The sequence below is a fragment of the Gavia stellata genome, chromosome 15, assembly GCF_030936135.1.
Source record: "Gavia stellata isolate bGavSte3 chromosome 15, bGavSte3.hap2, whole genome shotgun sequence".
Classification (NCBI taxonomy): domain Eukaryota; kingdom Metazoa; phylum Chordata; class Aves; order Gaviiformes; family Gaviidae; genus Gavia; species Gavia stellata.
Window position 1 is genome coordinate 19,646,883 of NC_082608.1, and position 20,060 is coordinate 19,666,942.

Sequence of the window (20,060 nt, forward strand, 5' to 3'; positions counted from 1 at the left end):
GGCTTAGGAAGCCCTGAACGTTACTGAAGGCTGTGAAAGTATATGCATGCATATATATACGTATGTATATATGTATCTATAGGCATGTATATGTAACAGTTGCCCTGTTCTCATACTTTTTCTTTGGCACCTGCCTCTGCCTCTGTCCCAGGCAGGATGCTGGGATGCTTTCAGCCTGATTTCGTAAGTCCATTCTTGTCCTTCAGGCACTTGGGTGCCTGAATGTCCATGCAGGTGGCTAATACCCCATGTCCAGTCTCTCCATCTCTCCCATTGTCAGGCACAGCCTGACTCACATCCCCTTCCTTGCTTTCCATTTGGTCATGTCATTTCTAAACCACCTTCCTTCCCTATTCCCCACCCACGCATAAGGATTTATTTTTCCCCAATGGCCACATCTTCCTCTTCTTCGAAATCATTTGCGGAAAGCTAACGTCAGCTTGGTTTAATTAAAGCCCCTGCATGTTTATCATGTCTTTAAATCTTTTCCTTCAAGCAATCTTCATATGAACTTATCACTTTGTCAAAACACGATCCAAAACCACAGCTCAGGGCACAGTAGGAAGCACACAAAGGGAGAGCCGAGTAGCTTGGAAAGTTTGGGTGAGCTGTTCGCTAGAAGCTGCCGAGCCCACCCCTCCAAGACCTTTATTTCCCCCTGCGGCAGCTGTCATCTGATCCCGCGCTTTGGCTTTGAATGGGGCTCTCTGAGGATGCCAGATGTTGGGAACAAAGGTCTAAAAATAATCTTTCCAAATAATCTTCCCATCTATCATTCAAGGAGAGCATGTGCTTTGTGTGAACATGTGAGCCGAGAACCTGATCTAACTTCGAGTAAAGAAGTTCAACAGCAGCTCCTGGCTTCTGCTTGTGGGCTCCTTTTTTTTTTTTTTTCCCCTTTCCCTTCCCAGAAGCTGCGCAGCGAAAAGCGGCTCTCACCAGCGATCAGCCCTCGCTCTCCCTCCCTCCCCGTCTCCCTCCCTTCTCGCCAAGACTCTGAATCGTCTGGATCCCGAAAGCCAGTCTGCTTATTTGATCTCTCCTTGGGAAAATGGATTCCAGGGTGCTGTCAGAGATGCATTTCTGTAAAAAGATCTTGACTACAGCCTTGTGTGTCTTAGTTTTGCTGCCAGATTTGGGCTGTGCAAGGAATCTCTGGAAGCGTGCTCTACATCTGAAAATGACGGAGAAATATGATGTGAGTAAACTGCGGTGGGGTGATTTTGGGGGAGCTGGGTATGCTCACCGTGAAAGGGGAGTTTTCTTTACGTGCGTGCATCACTTTAGAATAAAAAGTATTTGAATCCGCAGGCTGTCTCTTTATAAAAGGGTTACATTAAGTTTCCCGGGCTGTACTAAACTTTTGCCACCTAGCTGTCGCAATGGGAAACTTGTAAAGCACGCTTGGAACAGTGAGAAGACATTGGTACGGCAGCCGTCGCTGCTTTTCCTAGAAACTTCAGAGGGCAGCGAGGGAAGGGTGAACGGGGAGAAGGGGAATGCAAAACCTACGTGTCTGGGGATAGATGTCGTGGAAAGAAGATAATGTGATTTATTGCTTAGAGCAGGGAGGAGGGTTCCCTGCCCAGTTCCTCCACTGCCTTTTGGGGTAACTTTGGGTAAATGTCTCCAACTCCTAGCGATAACATGTACTAGAGGGATGGTGGCATTGCCTAGGGTTTTGTAAATCATTGGGCACAGAGACCTTCAGATCCACAGTGTCCGAGTAACGTGCCGATCACCTTAACGGGCGTAAGGAGCTGATCAGAGAAATCCATTCTCATGGCTGTGCCTTGCCTGGCGTGTTGACTGGGAGCAGAGCTCCCCTCTGCTACCCACACCTTGGCAGCCGCTCAGCGGCACCGTCTGTCCCTGCCCGCTTTTGGCAGACTTGCATGGGGTACTGAGCACAACCCCCGTTCCCAAATCTGCAGTGGTACTTAGAACGGTAGTGCTGGAATTGAAACTGAAGTAGCAACACGTTACTTACTGTGAGTGGAGAAAACGATGGTGCTGGGTCTTGTTCTGGTGCGTCTGGGCCAAAAGACTGTTAGAAATGGCCGTGGAAGAAATTGAAAAAAAAAAAAGGAAAATCATTTGATAGCTTGACCTTCAGGACCTGCTGTTTAGAAAGAAAAAAAAATTGAATTTGAAATTTTGACTTCCTCCATTAAAGTCCCCTTAGAAGCCAGCACTGACCCAAGCAGTCTGTTTGCTCATGCTCAGGTTTCATTGCGTCTTCCAGCTGTTGCATGTCCACAAACAGCTCCTTGGTGTCGCATGGGGATTCCTCCACCCATTTTCTGCAGCCACAGATAAAAGCTTTTAATTTAAAAAGGATACATTTTTGCCCATGACATCTAGAGTGATGTTTGGGGACACCTACATTTGGTTTGTGCGATTGCTGACTCAGAAGTGTGACAGACATCTTTTGCCCATGCTCAATGAACTGAAATACGGTGCTCTTGTCTCCTTGAAATCTTGCAGGAAACATTGCGCTAATATTTGAAAGGCACCCCAGTATTTTACAACAAGAAATTTTCTTCATTGTAGCCTCCCTTGGGACAGGGTATCATCTGGTTTGTGCTTTATTTGGAAAATGGTGACGTGAAGAGCTGTGTTTCCTGCAAAATCACTCACTGGAAAGTGTATTTATGGGTATGTTCTTCTGTCATATTTCAATGGGAAGCTCAAATTCAGTAGGAGCTGTGAAGTAAATGGCCCAGAGAGATAGGACAGAAGTAGAACAGGAATTTAACTGTTGATCTTCAGTTAATGTGCTCTGTGGAGTCACAGAGCCTGCTCCCTGAGGATATATCCTCTTCTTTCAATCTGCAGTTCTTCAAAGGACTGTTTTTTCTGGCAGCCATGAATCCAGGTGCTACTGATCTGGCAAGCTCAGCTAGAATTGCTCGTATTGACAGAAACATCTCATCTAGGGAAAACAGAAAATGCTTTTCTTTTTCCTTCTCCTCAAAGCCTTGTAAGGAGGAAGGCGTCCGCTCTCCATCCTCTTATCCACCAAATGTCTGTTTTGGCAGCCCCTCTTGTTTCTCAGAGAGATGCTTTCTTTTCTGCCAAATGCTGTATGTTCCCTACAGTTTGACAATCAGAGGCTGCGGGTGGAAGAGCTGATTTGTGAGTCACTTGGATAGAGGGGTAACAGATGGAGGTGCTCGTGGCAACATGCAGCCGCACAGGAGATGGGCCATAGACTGTGGGACCCCCAGAAGGACACAGGCAAGGGCTGTAGGAGGAGAAGGCGGTGAGGGTTAGGGAGTTGACTGAGAGGTACGTTGTCTGAGTCCAAAAAGTCCGAGTCTACAGTAAGAGGAATGAACCCACCAAACTGCTGGCGCAGAATGACGCAGTGAGGAGCTGGCTTTGGGTCTGGCCAGGGGTTTTCCATTAAGGTGTCTGAGGAAGGGTGTTGGTTGGCAAGGAGGGGTCAAGTGGGATCGGAGAAGGGAGAAAGAGGACAGGGAATGCAGTGAGAATTAAAAACGGACCGTCACAGTGGGATGGAGGAGCTGGGCTTCCAGCTTTTAGCAAATCCATGTATTTTACAGCCGGAGGGACACTTGTCAGGGGTAGTGATCTGCAGCTGGTGGTCTGCAGCCCCCGCACAGTCTGTGGAGTGTTCCCAAGGGGCAGAGAGCGGGAGCTACCTGGGAGTGGGCTTCAATTCATTATCAAGACACCCACATTGGAGAAACCTGGGGCAGTCTTGATTTTATTCCAGTGTGAACTGCATCAAGCATTTTAGAAAAAAAATCTTGCCGCCTTTTAAAGATTTCCAGAAATGAAGAATTTCTCGCAGCTGCTGTAATGTTCTTCCAACAAATTATTTACCCTCCAGCTAGCTGTCAGAAATCAACACTGAGATACCCTCTTTGTCTACCAGATTAGCACACCTCCCATGAGACTTCTGTCCCGCATATGCCTCAGAGTAACATATGAGCAGAACAGCCCTCAGCTTCCCCTCTGAAACCTGCGTGCACACATCTAAGTCTTGCATTGTATTGCCCGCTTTCCAGTCCTCTAATCGCTATCGTGCATCTTCTCTGAGCCCACCCTCATTTTGCAACAGTCTTCCAGTGCTGCAGACACCAGAACCAAAACCAGAGTCAATAGCAGGAGGATATTATTCCTATTGTTTTGGTGAGATTATTTAACCCTCCTTCAGCCTGTTATTTGTAACTTTGATCACCGATGTTCTGTGTTTTTCCAGGTCTTCGATAGAAATATCGGAGGGCTCTAAATTCCTCCTGACTCTATGTAGTTTCAGAGAAAAGGTGGTTTATGGGCAGTGTTTGGAAATACCTGCCAGGGGCAGAACTGGTGACTGGAGGCTGGGAATAAACCTCACACATGATCTCGGGGGTGGCCATGCAGAATATGAATTAGCAGAGACGTGTGCTTTGACACAAGCCCAGGGTCCAGTTTCAGGCACAAATAATGGAACAGGTCTGGGATTTTTTGGAGGCAGACTGCATCCCACAGTTACTATGGAAAATATGGGTTGAGAGTGAGTGATTGCATTCAGGTTTTTCCTAGTTATCTTTACTGACCTCCAGGGTTCCTCAGCTGAACTCTGAACTTTTCCCCTTACTTTGGTTCTGGAGATCTCTAAGGCAGATATTGTCATTAAAATGATTTTATAAGTCTCCATGGGAAACAGCAATTTGCCTCCTGCATTGAAAAATATTCTTAAAGGAAGAAAATTTGACTGTTGTCACAATCTGTAAAAATAATAAATCTGAGCTACGCTCAGAGCCAAACTGTGAATCCTGGGAGAGCTTTTAAAAAAACCCTGTAACCCATACCTGGAGACATCGTTAACCAAGCTATTTTGGGAATGAGGGAATCCTGTTTTCCCACTGGGATGGTTTATGCATACATAAACCAATGGCAATGTGTTTTATTAGATAAAATGCACAAAAAGTATTTTTTGACTATGAGGATTTGAAAGAAAGGGGTTCAGAGCAATAGGTGAACCAAGAAAATGTGCAGGGAGGCCATGAGGTACAAAGTTATTTGGCTAAAATGTTATATTGTTCCCAAATGGAAATCTCGTTCATTGAGCCAACTGTTCATTGCAATTTTGACTTCTTGGTTTCTGAATCATCTGTTAAGCAACTGCAGTAATTGTTGGGGGTTTTTTGTTTTTTTTTTCCATGTGTCCATTATTTGCCAGTATTATTTTAGTCACATTTCAGTCTGCAGCTGACATTTCAAATAATAGAATAGTAAACAGTGACTTTCCAGGATGAATGCTCCCTCCAACAAGGAGACCTGTTAAATGTTTGGAACTGCATAGATTTGCTCTCTTATATCCCAAAATTATACATGGTGCAAGCATTTTCTCTATTTAAAATCCAACGACAGCAAAAAAAGTTGAACTTGCAATATCTTCAGTTCAAAAGCACCTTATTTCAAAGCTGGAGTGTTTCCAGCTTTTGAGGAATGGGATGATGTGATAGCTTACACCTTGTTTTACACTTCAACATTGAAAACATCATGAAAATTAGGAAATATTTTTATTCAAACCCATTTTGTAGTTCAAACAGCCTATCAATTCATGGGAAAAGAACCTCCCGGAAGGCTTTTTGAGCAGTTTCTTGTTCACTGAATGGAAACAACTAAGGAAAAAGCAGAAGAAAATTGTTTATTGATACTGGGAACTGGGCAGGAGGCTGTCATTTGTGGAAATATTAGGAATTCTCTGTCTCTTGCACACAGACACATACACACACATATTATTTAAGCAGTTACAGATATAACCAGGATATGGATTTTCTTTAATGTACACCTTGTAACAGAAATTTAAACTTTTAATCATCCTGACTTTTCTCTATACTTCTACATCAGCTGGCACTCAATCGCTGTGCAACCAGGCGGCAGAGAAACTTCGCTGCGCTCCATTTCCCCCTAGCTATGGCTCAAAGAACGGAGTCAGCTTTGGTGTAAGAACCACCACCTTATCAATACGAGTCTACACTATGTACAATACGCACATAAAATTTCTCACATCAGTACCACAATGTGCATCATTATTTCTTTCGGTGTCCCTTGGGATTGCCTTCAGTCTCTACATTACAAATTACCCCAAGGGAGTGAAGATGATATTGTTTTCACCGTTACTGATAATCGATTGCTGCTCAGTCACACGTAGCAGCAGAGGCCGTGCGGGCCAGTGGTCAGTCCCCAGGGCAATGGCTCTCCTGGGGCCTCTCCTGGGACATTCTTTTGGGCAGTACGTGTGGGGACATGCTGTTTCGCAAAGGCACACGTGCCCCACAGAAGCCATTGGGAGGTTTCAATAATGAGGATGTAGCAGCGTGTAGATAAAGAGGGATATTACTCTCACCTCAAATTTCTCCATAGCCTGATGGTGAAATTTTCTAGAGACCCCCTCGGGGACAGTTGCACCATGTTGTTTCTTGGAATAACAAGCCCAGTTGTTTGTCACTGATTTCATAACACAACAGTGATTGGGCCAAGTATATATGGGACTCTTAAAGTCAACAGCCCGCTAGCAAGTGCATGGCAGCGCTCACTTCATACCTCTGGCTAGATGCTGAGGTCTTTTAAAACTGCAAATTCAGAATCCATCTTTTGATTTGATTAGAGCTTATTAATGTTTGTTAATAAATCTGAGAACTGATTGCCCTTTCTGAGTACTTTATGGTGCTCTGGGGAGCTGAGCTCAAGCTCAGAGATGAGTAGTTTAGCCACAGGTGAGAAAGGAGTGGGCTTGGGTGATTCACCTCTTTGTCAGAGGGAGCTTGCTTCCTGCTAAAACACCGCCAGCATGAATAATATCTGAATGCTGCCTCTTATAAATGTTTCTGGTAAAACCCTGTGCCTGTTAATCCACTTTAAATCTCCCTTGTCCTTTTGGTGTGCAATGAGCAGCTGGGCTCCTTTCTGCTATCGTCAAACACAGCCTCATTTTCTTTGGGATTAAACTGACATCACCCACACAGATCTCACCCCGATCAGCTCATGTTTTAGAAATGGTCTCTAATTTAACAACTCAGGACCCCACAGTGGGTAAGCTTGAAAGTCTCCCCTGTAAGTTCTGGTCCAGAAGAAGGTGATGAAGGTAGAAGGAGCCTATTGAGGAGACAGGTGCTACCTGGGACATTAGTTCCAGGTCCCATTTGGGGATGTAACCTCAAAACAGTACAGTGTCATCATTTCCACTGCTTTACTATCCAAGTGTTTTGGTGTGCCCATCATGAGGATGCCTGGAGTCTTTCTCTCTGTTTCCCAGACATGTATAAAAGACTTCAAAGGATTTGGTTTTTTTTTACCTCCTCATTGTCATTATAATAACTTTAATTATAAAATGAGTTCCACACAATAATGTGGTGGCTTGGTATTTCCAAAGCAGTGTGCTAAGGTGATGATATAGCTCTCTCTTCAGTGTGCTGAAGACAGGGCTGGGGGAGCTGAACAGTTAGTTCTCCCCTCCAATGAATACTTGAAAACCACTTTGAAAATCCCTCTTCTGTTTCAGTTGATGGGATGTTTGGTATTCACCTTATGCCAAACCTTTATTTCCTTTTCTTTTCTTTGCAAGGATTATGAGTACCCTCTTCATTCTCACAGTTCCCACTACCAGAAGAATGACCGCTGCCCACCACCGCCCCAGACTTTGCCTGACCAAGCCTGCGAGGTGCCCAGCTGCCGGTCGGATTCAGAGTGTGAAAGACACAAGCGCTGCTGCTACAACGGGTGCATCTATGCCTGCCTGGAGTCCGTGCAGCCACCGCCAGGTAGGGTGGACCCTGGGACCAAACTGGTAGAGAGAAGCATGCAGAAACGATGGTAGTCATCCCCGTGTGCATCAGGTCTCGGATGAGAGGCATGGTTTGAGTGTGAGTTGAGGATAAAGCTTCAGTTCCACACTTCTGATTTCTGGGATGATTGCTGAATCGAAAAATTATCTAAGACCAGCTGGTGTTGCAAAATTTCCACCAGCACAAATGGTAGAAATCACGTGAGACCAGTTCTTTTCCTGGGATTATATATTCAGGAACAGAAGTAATCCCAATCTGAATTAGTGCTCACAGAAGCCAGGCAGCCATCTCACCTGATCCGTGCCATGGGAATGGAGGAGGGGAAACAACAGCTGCTTTGGCCTTTGTGACACCAGGTTCTTGTGGCCCTGGGTAACATCCATGGCTCCCTTGCAACTGGGACAACAAAAGCATGAATATAAGTAGCTTGCTGAAAACTCAAATCTGTCCTACAGGAGCCTGGCAGTCTCGTCACTGGCTGTTAGAGGAAATCTGTGACTTTTCCATAACTGTGTGCCCTATGGCTACTCCACCTTGACTCTGCTGTTTCTTGTTTCTGTCTTTTACAGTTTTAGACTGGTTGGTCCAGCCCAAACCCCGCTGGCTGGGAGGGAATGGGTGGCTTTTGGATGGCCCAGAGGAAGTCTTACAAGGTACAGTACGTTTCACTGTCTTCTCTGCAGTATCGGTAATTATACAAAGACACTAGAAAATGTATTCATCATACACAGGGCTTGCCAGGGATGTTGAGATGCTGGGGCTGCAGGTATTTTTCCGGAGTTTCCGTAGGAATAATGCTGTGTGGCGCTGGGGGCTAGTTTCTGGTGCAGTAAATCAGTTGCTTTTTATGGATATGGCTTATCCAGCAGGGCACTAGGAATACTGCAGGGAACTGGATTTGTATCCATTCTTGAAATAAGTAGAAATATATCTTTTTTTTTTAGAAAAAGGCTTTGTCAGCATACACATATTTTCTGCCAGCTTCCTGATAGATTGTGGGCGGCCTTGGATTATGAGATCCTTTAATGCAGAGTGGCCTCATCACACGGATGCCTTGGGCTGGGGCTGTGGCTCTCAGGTCTGAAGGCTGCTTTCAACAAGAGCCCTGGCAAACTGCTGAAGAGTTGTGTCAGGCTGACATGGAGCTGGGAGCATCTAAGCTTGGGGGCTGCTAATAAGGTTGGGCTTCGCAGGTTAATTCCATAGGGAAAGGTCTTTTAATTAATTTTTTCCAATATCTCAAATTGAAACAAGGAGGGAGTGGGGAAGTGGGAAGAGAAGTTTTCTTCTACAAGACATTCCCAGATGTATATATGCCTGAAGTTCTTAATTTCTTCATGGACATGCTATTCCAGCTATAGTCAGACACAGGTAGTGCAAATAAACTGCCCTCTTTGGTCTTACACAGATGGCATCAGACTCGCCGAACCTTGACTGTCATCTATTATGGAAACTCCTAGTTCTTCAAGAGAAAATTCTGCCTCCAGCTCATTGGAGTTGCACTGCTAGAAATAAGATAAAATAGGTTCCTCCTCATCCATCCTTGTCATGCTTATATTATTTGTTCTTATCTTAACACCTTCATCTCAGCTTGAGGGAGTAATTAGTGAAATAAGAACCATCAGTCATGGCATGGGAATTATAGCAGAGGTCCTCGAAATTAAAATCTTGGCAAATGAACGGGTGGAGTGTTCCTGCATAGTCTGTACATTTAATGGACACAAACACTGCCTGTGAGCCCTGCTGTACTTTCTTATTCTGCTCTGCACTTGCTGGATATCCAGCATCAAGGCAGCTAAAGCCTCTGTTTGTAACAGGGGGTGGTACTGCCTTACTCCATAGTGAGTCACAGCTGAGGTTTAAATTCACCAGTAAGTTATGGGTGTGGAGCAAAGAACAAAGCAGCAAACTGCCAGCTTCCTGGTCATGTTTCCCCGGTTCCTCCCCCAGCCCGAAACACTGGCTGGAACAGACTTACGGCTGCTTGGAGGGGATAGCGGCGTGGAGGGACCACCCATCAGTGTGAGCATGGTGGGCAGTGGTGCTGTCTTCACCGCCCTCCAGCCCTGGCACAGGCCCTGCACAAGCGGCTGCGGGGAGGGTGTCGTTACAGGTAATCGGGCTGACCCGCACTCCCATATCGGGCCAGACACGTCAGTTTTCGTGTAAGGTGTGAACTGGATCACCTGCTCTGTCAGGCTTCTTTGGAGGTGTCAGCTCCTTGGTACCCTTGCATGGGAAGTGGTCTGAGATCCTGTCTTGCAGGAGATACAGAAGAAGGTGGCCACGTTGTCATATTTTGGTTATTTGTGGGTATTAAAGCCTTGATTTATGACCTGCAGGCTTCTTTTACAGCTGAGGCTTGCAGTACCACTGAGGATGGAGACGAGCCTCTGCACTGCCCCACAGGCTATGAATGCCATATCATCAACCCGGGTAATACGGCGGAAGGAATCCCTAACAGGGGCCAGTGCATCAAGCTCCGTGGAAATCCAGGTCAGTAGACTGGAAATCTCCCTTCCTTTCTTGTTCTGTTATGCAAACACCAGTAAGGGACGGTGCGCTCTCACTGGCTTTGAAAGAGATCCGGTGGTATATCTGCTCTCGTGGGCTTCCTGGGTTTTCTGGGCAGCCCAAGGCCCCAAGGCAGCGTGTGACTGCTGGGCTGGGAGAGAGTCCCCACTCCGCAGCAGCCTCAGGTCTCTAATGCCCTTGATGCTGGCTGAGCTGTGTGAGATGATACCCAAAGCAGGGGACACACTTGTTTGCTCTGTATGCCAGTGTCCTCTGGGATTGTGTAAGCAGAGCATGTAGTGACCTGCATGTGCCATTATTACACAGCACAAACAATAGAAATATTTATATATTACTACACACTTAAGTAAGAAATGAGTTTCAAATTCCAGTTTTGACTTCTGACTTTGCTTTCTGCATCCAAAACATTGTTCCCTTTATTCTGTTGACACATTTGCCCAATAAAGGAACTTCCACAGGCCAAGCTATTTTGCAGGAAAGCTCATAACATGTCTAGGTATGTGTAATTACATTGACTAGTAGGATATGTATGTCTACACTGGGCTACAAATCATCTCAGTGTAGAGACATGAGACACCGGTTTTGCCATTTGGTCACTGTAAAAGCCAGGAGAAGCATCAAACCAGACCTCTGAACTGCTTCCGTGACTAAGATTTTTTTCCAGGGCTTTTTGATCATCTCGTTTAGTCTTTTATAACTTTTTCTTTGATAACATCCATAGTAACTAATGTACAGCTGTATGGCTCTTAGACACGAGGTATTTCTAAAAACTTAAGTAATTATATAAATGGTAAACAGAAAAACCTAGCTGGAACTTGAATTATGTAAAACACTAATAGATGGTCTGAAATTTTACCCAAATTTTCTTTCATTCGAGAAAGTCTGTGATTCCTTAACTCATAGCTACTGAAAAGACCATAACATGCTAGTGGCCAGCAGTTAACCACTCGCAGGAAAAGTGAGTTCTGTCCACATAGCTCAATAATCTAAACAGGTTTAGAAGAGGTTTATACCAGCCTGCACTACTTCAGCTACAGAGATCTTTTATTTTACTGTTTGTGAGGTTATTATTTCCATACCTATAATTTCTCTGTGCTGTACACAGAAGGCTGGAGTTTAACACAAAGATTGAAGGCTGACTGGATATGTTCTCATTACGTATCTTCTTTTTCAGATGGACGCAACCTGAGGCATAAGTATTACAAGGAATATTTTGGTAAGCCACTGGCATGAAGTCTTTGCTATTATTAAGCTTTAGAGTTATGGCATTGCTTACAAGGAATTTGCTGCTTATGAAATGAAGGTTTGTACCTAGCAAAAAGAGATTCTTTAACGTCAACTCTCCGTGCCTTGGTAAAAAGATCTTATTTTAAGATCTGCAGTGCCCTGACTGTGGGCTCTTGAGAATCAGTATTTCCAGCAGTGACACAATGTGTTAAATGGTGCAACCTTCTGCCAGTGGTTCCCACCCAAGGGGCGAGAAACACCCAATCCAATAACCTTTTGTTATTTTTATGTATATTTTTGGAGCTTTGCTCATGGCCCAGGACTCGTTGCAGATGAACACAGAGCTCTGTCAAAAGCAGGGTCTTTTGCCAACAGCTTGTATTGTGGTATGTGATAAGAGATAACTGGAGCCCAGTGAATCAGTCCTTTGTTGTTATCTGCAACCACAGGAGGTAACAGGACCCATGCACAAATTGATAGATATGTGTCTCAAAGAAAGCAGGAGGATCTTCCAGAAGATCTCTTTTCTCATGGCTTCAAAGCTTCTGGTTTCTGCTAACTCTTGGATCTAGAGGGGGACAGTCAGATCAGATTGGAAGTAATATTCAGATATAACTAGACAACATCTTTGATATGATAAGATTTACGAACAGCCAAATTCGGCCAGTTTAGCTGATAAGACTATGAAAGGATTTCCTCTCCTCTGTCCAGCGAGCTATCACAGCTCTCCCAGAGAACTGCTAAATAATGAGACCAGTAAAACTGTACTGCTTAGAGAATCTTGAGAAAACATTTGCCACAGACTAACTTAAAATCTATCTTTGCCAATATTTGCTTTACAGGGAGCAATTCCAACAACGTGGTCGGCTATGTGAAAAACCAGCAGAAGCATTTAGGCTAATCAAAAGTGTGCCTGGGTAAGTGTCCTGTGAATAAAGGGAAAGCTGGGTGAAAATAGTTGGTGCTTGGTATGCAATTATTTAAAGAAATGGTTGTTTGAAAGTGAAATTGCCTCTCTTACACCAGCATAAGGACAGCACCTTCAAACTATGTACAGGCGCGTACTTCAGGCTCCGTGAATTGAGCCGAAACATCTGTGCCGACAAACAGATGGTGCTGTAAAAGTGTCCCGAGAACCTGTGGCATTGGAGATTGAGGTCTGCAAACTGTCCATGGAGAAGTCAATGTTTTCCCCAACTTTCACTCTACCCCCTCCTACTTTTTATTCTAATTTCACAAGATGTACCTGATTTCTTTGAAGAGCCTTTGCCTTGTGGGTGTTTAGAGGATGAAGTGATTCGCAGGATGAAAAATAAATGCTGCAAAACTTTGTGATCCTTAAGACTTTAAACTTTCTGTTTAGGGGCTTCTTCTAATGCAGGTATAACTGCTCCTGCAAGACAAATTAAAAAGCTCTTTATTCTGGACTGATTGCAGTAAGGGTCAGTCTTACAAATACTTAGGCATATGGGTGATTTTGTGGGGTAACTTTATGGGTGTGAACAGTTGCACCGAACAGTGTGACCCACTCATGTGAGTAAATGTATTTGTATCTGACCAGGGCGAAGCCAACCGAAAAAGCTCCAGTCGTTTTATCAGGCTTTGAATTAGGCAAGAATGAAAATATTTATTATACCAAAGGTTCTGTCCCAAGATGGTTTTCTCAACACTTTCAGCTTCACTTTAAAACTAAGTTGAGCTTAACTGGCAGTTAGGAAAACAAAGCAGTTCAGTGTCTTTTATGTACCTACGTCAGGCTGACTGTTAAGATTACGCAGCTACATAGGACAAGTTCTGTGCAAACATCCCAGGAAGGATAAGTATTTTAATTCCTTTTTTTTCTGTTTGATTTTCACCCAGCTGGACCACTCTGTTAAGCAGCTGTCAAGGAATGCTTTACCCAACAGTTTTCTGCTTTGAAAGAATTCTGGTCCCAAATTTCCATGAGCACGTCTCCAGCTTTACCCTGATCCCTGCCCACCAGTGATGAAAAGACTTCGCTATTCGAGGAACAGGATGAGTCTAGATTTAAAATCTATCAGCAGGGGGAGAAATGTGATCCCCTGAAAGAAACCACACCGTCTATCAGCTGCCCTTCTACAATGAAATGTAAATACCTCTGAGCAGATCCCTATAAGCCACAGTGCCATTATCAGGCTGCTGGAACAGACCCTGCCCTTTACGTGCGTGTTGTGTGACCAGTTCAGATTGCACGACCATGAACGTAACTCGGTATTATAAAAATCAAGTGACGACAGAATTGTACCTAAATATCATATCTAAGTTGCATTAAAATAGGCAAGAATGTAAGACTAAAGGGGCTCTCTGGATCAAATCCAGTGCCTGCCTATCTCAAACAACTACTTTAAATAAGCCTTTTCATAAGTTTAAAGTTCAAAGAAACCTGCAAGTTTCTTCTCTCCCTATTTATACCGAGGGTTCACCAGGTTTGACACCCAGTCTACAAGCCTAAACCTGAAATCTTAAGAATTTGAGGAACTCTGAGCTAGGAGCAAAACAGGTTTTATAATTTTTTTTTTAAGTTACTTTCCTTTAGCTTCTCAGTCTGGTGAGCTGCAGATTGAGAGCTAATGATGGCATAGATTTCTTTCTACAATATTTAAGCAGACACACGTGCGTGCCAGGCTTTTTAAGCTGTTGTTTTCAGCCGGCACGGTTAATACTTACAAAACGTACATCTGTGTTTTCGTACCTGCAAAACCTCAGCAATAGGGCTGAAGTCTGGATTATTTGTTGCACACAGTAGAAAAGGAAAAGCAGGATAAATTTGTGTGATTAAAAGCATGTCTGGCAGATGGGCAACTGCTTTTTGGAAGTCTTGTACCTTTATGTTGAATTTCATAAATCCTTAAGGTCAAGTTATTTGTATTTGGGCCCTACAGCTTCTTTTGGCTGTTTGGCATTATAAAATGGAACACACATTTTCTGTGACTGTTTTCCTTTTCAGTGACAGTCCTGGAGGGACAGTTGCATTTCATTTTGACAAATCTACCAGAACTGCTAGGCAAAAGAAGCCATGTTTGCTCCCTTGTTTAGTACATGTCCCCATCTGTATGCATAAAATTAGCATTTTAATGCGCAGTGTAGTAGCAGTGTATATAAATACCCGATTCACAAATACAAGTGCCTGCTTCCACCCACAAACTATGGGATTTTTTTTCCACTCACCAAATGTTTTAAGCCAAACCTAAGACACCTATAAAACACTTGATACTTTGCATATGACATTTGCAGCTGGAGAGATAAAAGATGCCAAACTGCTCTTCTGTTTCCTATCGTAAGCAGGAACACTCCTCGATGCTTTACAGAGCAAAGGAACAGATTAAGGGCCCCACATTTTTCTAAATAGCTTCATTTGTTGGAGTCCATTCACTTCTTTGTGTCCAAGGTCTAGGTATTAAATGCAACACCATATTCGGACAGATCTATTTCTAGAATTTTGTCATATACAACTTCATACAAAGATATCCTAACTCCTGCTGAGGGACAGGAGTCCATCCGTATTTTATAGTTCCATTCTCAGTTTAGGCCAGAAACTTGCCGCTTTGCCACTGACTCTACTTGACAACTTAAAGCAACGCAGCTCATAGTGAGTCTTAATGCAGCCTTGCTCCTAGGTGCTGCTCAGTGAAATGGGTTGATTTTATTCAGCATTACTTTTTGCAGAAAAATCGAATTCTGATTAAAAGAGCAAAGCCCTTCAATGGCTACTGCTAAGTCCCAAAGAGTAAATGCCAAATTGTTCTATTTTAAAACAAAAAATTCAGTGCCTAAAAACATCAGAGGATCCATTTGAAAAACGTATCTTGAGTATTAACAAATTTGCAAGATTAAAACTTCAGATCTCAACCTAATCTTGCAAAGCATCCAAAAATATGCTTCATTTGAGTGGACACATTCACTTCAGTGGCTGCTTTTTTGTAGCTGCAAAAGCACATCCTGACCACCTTGCTGAATGGGATGGTAAAGTTATTTCTACTTGCAAAAGGAATTTTTAAAAAAGAAAATTGACAAATTAATAATTTGTTGATGAATTTCTGTTTACTGGGTGTTATCAAAGACATCACCCTTCCTTGTGGTGCTATAATGCTCGGGGTTTTTTCAAGTTATTAATTGTCAAACTCAGAAACAAAAGCCACAGAAGAGACTTGTCTGAATGCTGTGTTTTCAACACTGACATCCATCACACGCTGAAGAGAAAACACAGACCAAACGAGTTGTCCTCAGCTTATCTTCTCTCCAAAGACAAATGGCTTAACAACAGTCTGGTGAAGCACAGTAGGAAGTCACTAATGTAGGTTGGTTTTAATGTTCCTATGTACACTTTAAAGCATGTTTGGTGCTATAATAAACTCTACGTGTATCACCGTGTGCTAGCAATGCTCGTGGCCTTCCGCATCCTCAAGCGCTGCCAGCAGTGCCAGCAGAGCGGCTCTGCCTTGCAGCAGCGAGGATCTGCGGCAGTCCCAGGCAGCCCCTTCCCGGTTTGTGCCCGTGGTGCTTAGACATGTACCGGCTCTGCCACTTTGGTGCTCAATAAAAAAGTGACCAGTATATTTTTCAACTCTGTCTAGTTTCAGCTGTGTGTTCTTGACATACGCTCGGCTTCAGCTAATGAAAAAAAGGACAAATCTTTTGAGTCATTGGGAAAGCTCAGAAGACATAGGCACAGGGAGGCAAAAGTCATTTTGTCCACTGGAAGGGAGGTGACGGACCCCCAAAACACATCGACCACCAGTGTCCCCCTTCAGAGGGGCCACCTTTGTGGGTCAGAAGCTCACTCAGTTCTTGGCACCTTCATTTCTATTGCCCAAACGGGAGCTGATGGACAATACTGTAAAGAGGGTAGTGATGGTGACCAAGTAGAAGGTGACCCTTTTATTTGACCAGCCATCTTCCATGTTGATTCAGAGCTATTGTTCGCTGCTGGATGGGTTTGAGCTGCCAGCTCCGGAAGTTTGCGCTGCACAAGCAGCTGCTCAGAAAGCTTTGCAGGAGGCCGAGGCTTGCTCGAAGGGTGGAAAAGCAAACCAAGTTGGAGGCCAACGTTGGGCTGGTGCCCACTGCAGGATGCTGGAGCTGAAAGAGGAGCCTGGCGCTGAGAGGCTGGGCTGCTGAGCACTGCATTTTCAGGAGGAGGAAAAACTTCACCATCTCACCAGTTCCACCCACACCGGTCTTGCTCTACCAGCTCGGCCAGAGTAGGCAGGAGTCCTTCTGCATTGCTTCCCTTCTGCCCTGAAACTCTAACAGAGAAGTCACAGAGAGAGAAGCTGCCTGTAATTTAGCCAAGGAGGGAAGAGCAGTGGGTTTCATTGCACTGGAAAGGTTTTCGGTGGGTTTTGAGAAGACACCAGCTAGCACTAGGTGCCAGAGTAGCTCTTCAGCCTGGCAGTGAAGTTATCCTTGGGATCGCTTGAACTTCTCACGGCAATGCTCATCTGGCCTGCTTGGATGGGGAGATTACAGCATGGCTGTACACGACTCGTGCCTCCTGCTGTGAGGTGTGAGGTGGACCAAGTACCTCGGCTTTCAAGAGAAGGATCTATTTGGTGAACATCACACAATTATGTTTTAATTTCAACATGTTAATGCAAGCAAACATTAACATGTTTTCTGGGTTAATGCAAGCAAATACCGTTTCTGTTGATGTAGCTGGCTGACGGGCTCTGTGGAGAAAACACTGTGTGATCTAAGGCATCATCTGCAGATGACACTGAAGTGCTATTGGTGCCTCCGTGAACTCAGCTGCTGGAACAAACAGAAAGACAAATATTGTAATAGAACTTCAAGAAGTCAGGGGTCTGCATTAAAAGCACGGCATCTGTCTCTAGGTTGGGAATCCGCAGAAGTTCTAAATACAAGAATAAAAAAAAAAAAGCTGTAATTTTGGCGTGCCTAGTTCAGAGCTCCATTAAACTGTGTGGTGCAGAAGTGTTTTGGTTACCTTCAGGAAGCTGTTCCATAGTTTCATGAGCAGTGGAAGAAGCCTGCGATGCTGAGACAATCCATGGAAGAGCCTTGGGAGACTGACAGTTTCTCTTTGCACACTATGAACAGGGATTTGTTCATAGAGGGGGTTGTTTACTTCTCCCACCTCACACTGTGTACGCAGGCTAGATTTTTCTCTGGAGGTGGTGTCAGGGGAGCATTGATTGTCTGTCTATGGCAAAAGGATTTATAGCATCATTTAGCATCCTTTAAAGAGAAATAAATAAAGACACCTTTTGCTGGTGAGTCTACAGAGGTAAGTCCTATTTCTTCCCATTATTTTCTCCTTCTTGTTAGCTTTCTGTGTAGACAAAGTATCAAGAACCACAGGAGAAGCTGTGCAAAACAAAAAAGACCTTTTGACAGTTTCCATGACGGAGATGTGGATGGTGGGGCTCATTTCACCCAGCCTGAGTTGCTCCACCAGTTGAGTCTCCCAATTTCAGCAGTGGAGGCTGTGCAAACAGAAACCGAGAGATTTCATTAGATTTCCCCTTCCTTCCTGGTGACACACCTAAGGACAGACCTAGAGTAATAACAAACCAAGGATTTTAGCTAGCCGTTAGCAGTAGCATTGAGAAGACAGAAAGGAACCCTGGCCCACAACTGACTTTCCTTTTACAACCAGGAGCAGTGGATGTTCTGCCCAGGGGCATCGGAAAAACCTGACCGGAAAGCGGAGTATTTGGATTTCTGGGTAGCAGAAAATTCAGTAAATTCTACCCATGCACCAGAGATTTTTTCCCTCAAGGTGGCACAAGAGGAACAAAAGTATGACGAGCCCTTGTTATGGTGAGGGAGGGAGGTGAAGGAGCTGTGAGTTTTGAACTGAAAGCAGCGCCATGCCCTCACAGCGGCAACCTTTTGGGCTCATGTCATCTCAGATTCCAGCTGCTTTGCTGTATGCATCTTCATAACAGAGCTTTTCTAGTCAAAAAAAAAAAAAGTTTTCCCAAGTAACCTACTTAGAACTGGAGTCTGTCCCTCAGCTTTATTATCCAATTAAATAGGAAATACTATAAAGGTACTGTAATTGGGCTGTGTGTTATATTTTTATAGTGTGAAAATCATGTCTTATACCAGAACGAAGAAATACAACTTGGATTAGTGGTTTTTTCTTTACATTATAGACTTGATTCAGTTTATGGCCAGCATTTTCTGAGCCATGAGATAGCAAAATATATTAATTTTCCATTAGATTTCCTAACAGGCAGAAATCAAAAGCAGCAAGAAAATGAAACTTCAGTCCGTTCAGCAATTTTGCAGAATGTGTGGCGAATAGTCAGCAACAGCTACATTTTCTTTCTGCATTTATTCAATTTCATTGGTGCTAAAATGCAATTTCACGTTACAGAACTGAATGAACATAAAGATGACAGAGAGGGCCATGGTCCTGAACCCAAACGGTACTGTGTCTCCCGAGCTGCAGGTCTGCTGGATAATAAACCAAATCACACCAATTATTATGGTGCATTATTATGCTCAACAACTCATTTCTCCTTTTCTATGTCCTGTTTGTCTCAGTACTTTTGTCATAGCCCTCGCTGTATCATTCCCCTCCCCTAACCAAGGCTGGGAGAAGAGGAAGGTGCAACGCCGCACCTTCTGCAACGCCGGAGCACGACGGGTGCCTCCATGCCAACCCGGGATGTGGCGTCTTGGCCCGTGTCCACATTGCATAGATTCTGGATTTTGTTCTTCTCCGGATTGTGTACACAGCACTGAGCTACATGTGTTTCCACAAGAGGCAGCTTTTTGCCAAGAGGAGGAAGTTAAATAAGGAAACCGTCAGCGAGAGCCTGTTGCTCAATTAGCCGTATTGTCAGCAGCGCTTCGCTAATGAGAGCCACGCTCGGGACTGCACAGTCCACGTACACACAGCGCACAGCAGAGCCCCAGAAGGACGCCCGGGCTCCTCGCGGGCGGCAGCTCCCTTTGCCGTATGCCGGCTTCGTATATGATGGGTGAGGTTTCGGGATGAGAAAAGCAAGAACAAATCCAAGCAAATCTTTTGTCCTACCTACCTAGAAAGGGGGAAGATGTTTTTCACCACTTTTCTATCAGAGACACGAGGAACGATTCAGTATGATCCCAAGGCTGTGACTACTGCAAACACACTCAGATGAACAGAAGAATGTATTTCCTCGCTGGGCAGTGCCTGCTTTGCCTTATCAGGACCACGGCAGAGCCAGCTGGCCATGCTCCAGATCCTTGCAAAAGCTCCAGAAGGACGGGACCAGCTCGAAAGCATATGTGAGCTCCGAAATATTTTGCCACCTAATTCCCATACATTTCCATAAGGCCTAAATCTCTCTATTCCTCTGGGAGCCTGGGCTGCCCTAGAGCCCTGGCTAAGCACCTTCCCTAAACCCAGGGCAGGGCCTGGATGTGAGCTGCCTGAAAATCAGGGCCCAGCATTATCCCTGGATATTTTCCCATGGGAAGGAGGGCTGTTGCAGCAATGCAGGAACTTCCTTC

General features: G+C 44.5%; 1 protein-coding gene across 1 annotated transcript; it reads left to right on the plus strand.

Moving 5' to 3' along the window:
* The first annotated feature begins 639 nt into the window (after positions 1-639).
* On the plus strand, positions 640-16,147 carry WFDC1 (WAP four-disulfide core domain 1). The gene is made up of 7 exons (XM_009812543.2): positions 640-1,198; positions 7,589-7,784; positions 8,378-8,461; positions 10,164-10,304; positions 11,518-11,559; positions 12,413-12,487; positions 13,431-16,147. Exons 1-6 carry the CDS (start codon positions 1,052-1,054, stop codon positions 12,469-12,471), a joined length of 669 nt encoding a protein of 222 aa, XP_009810845.2. The 5' UTR covers positions 640-1,051; the 3' UTR covers positions 12,472-12,487; positions 13,431-16,147.
* Positions 16,148-20,060: the final 3,913 nt, after the last annotated feature.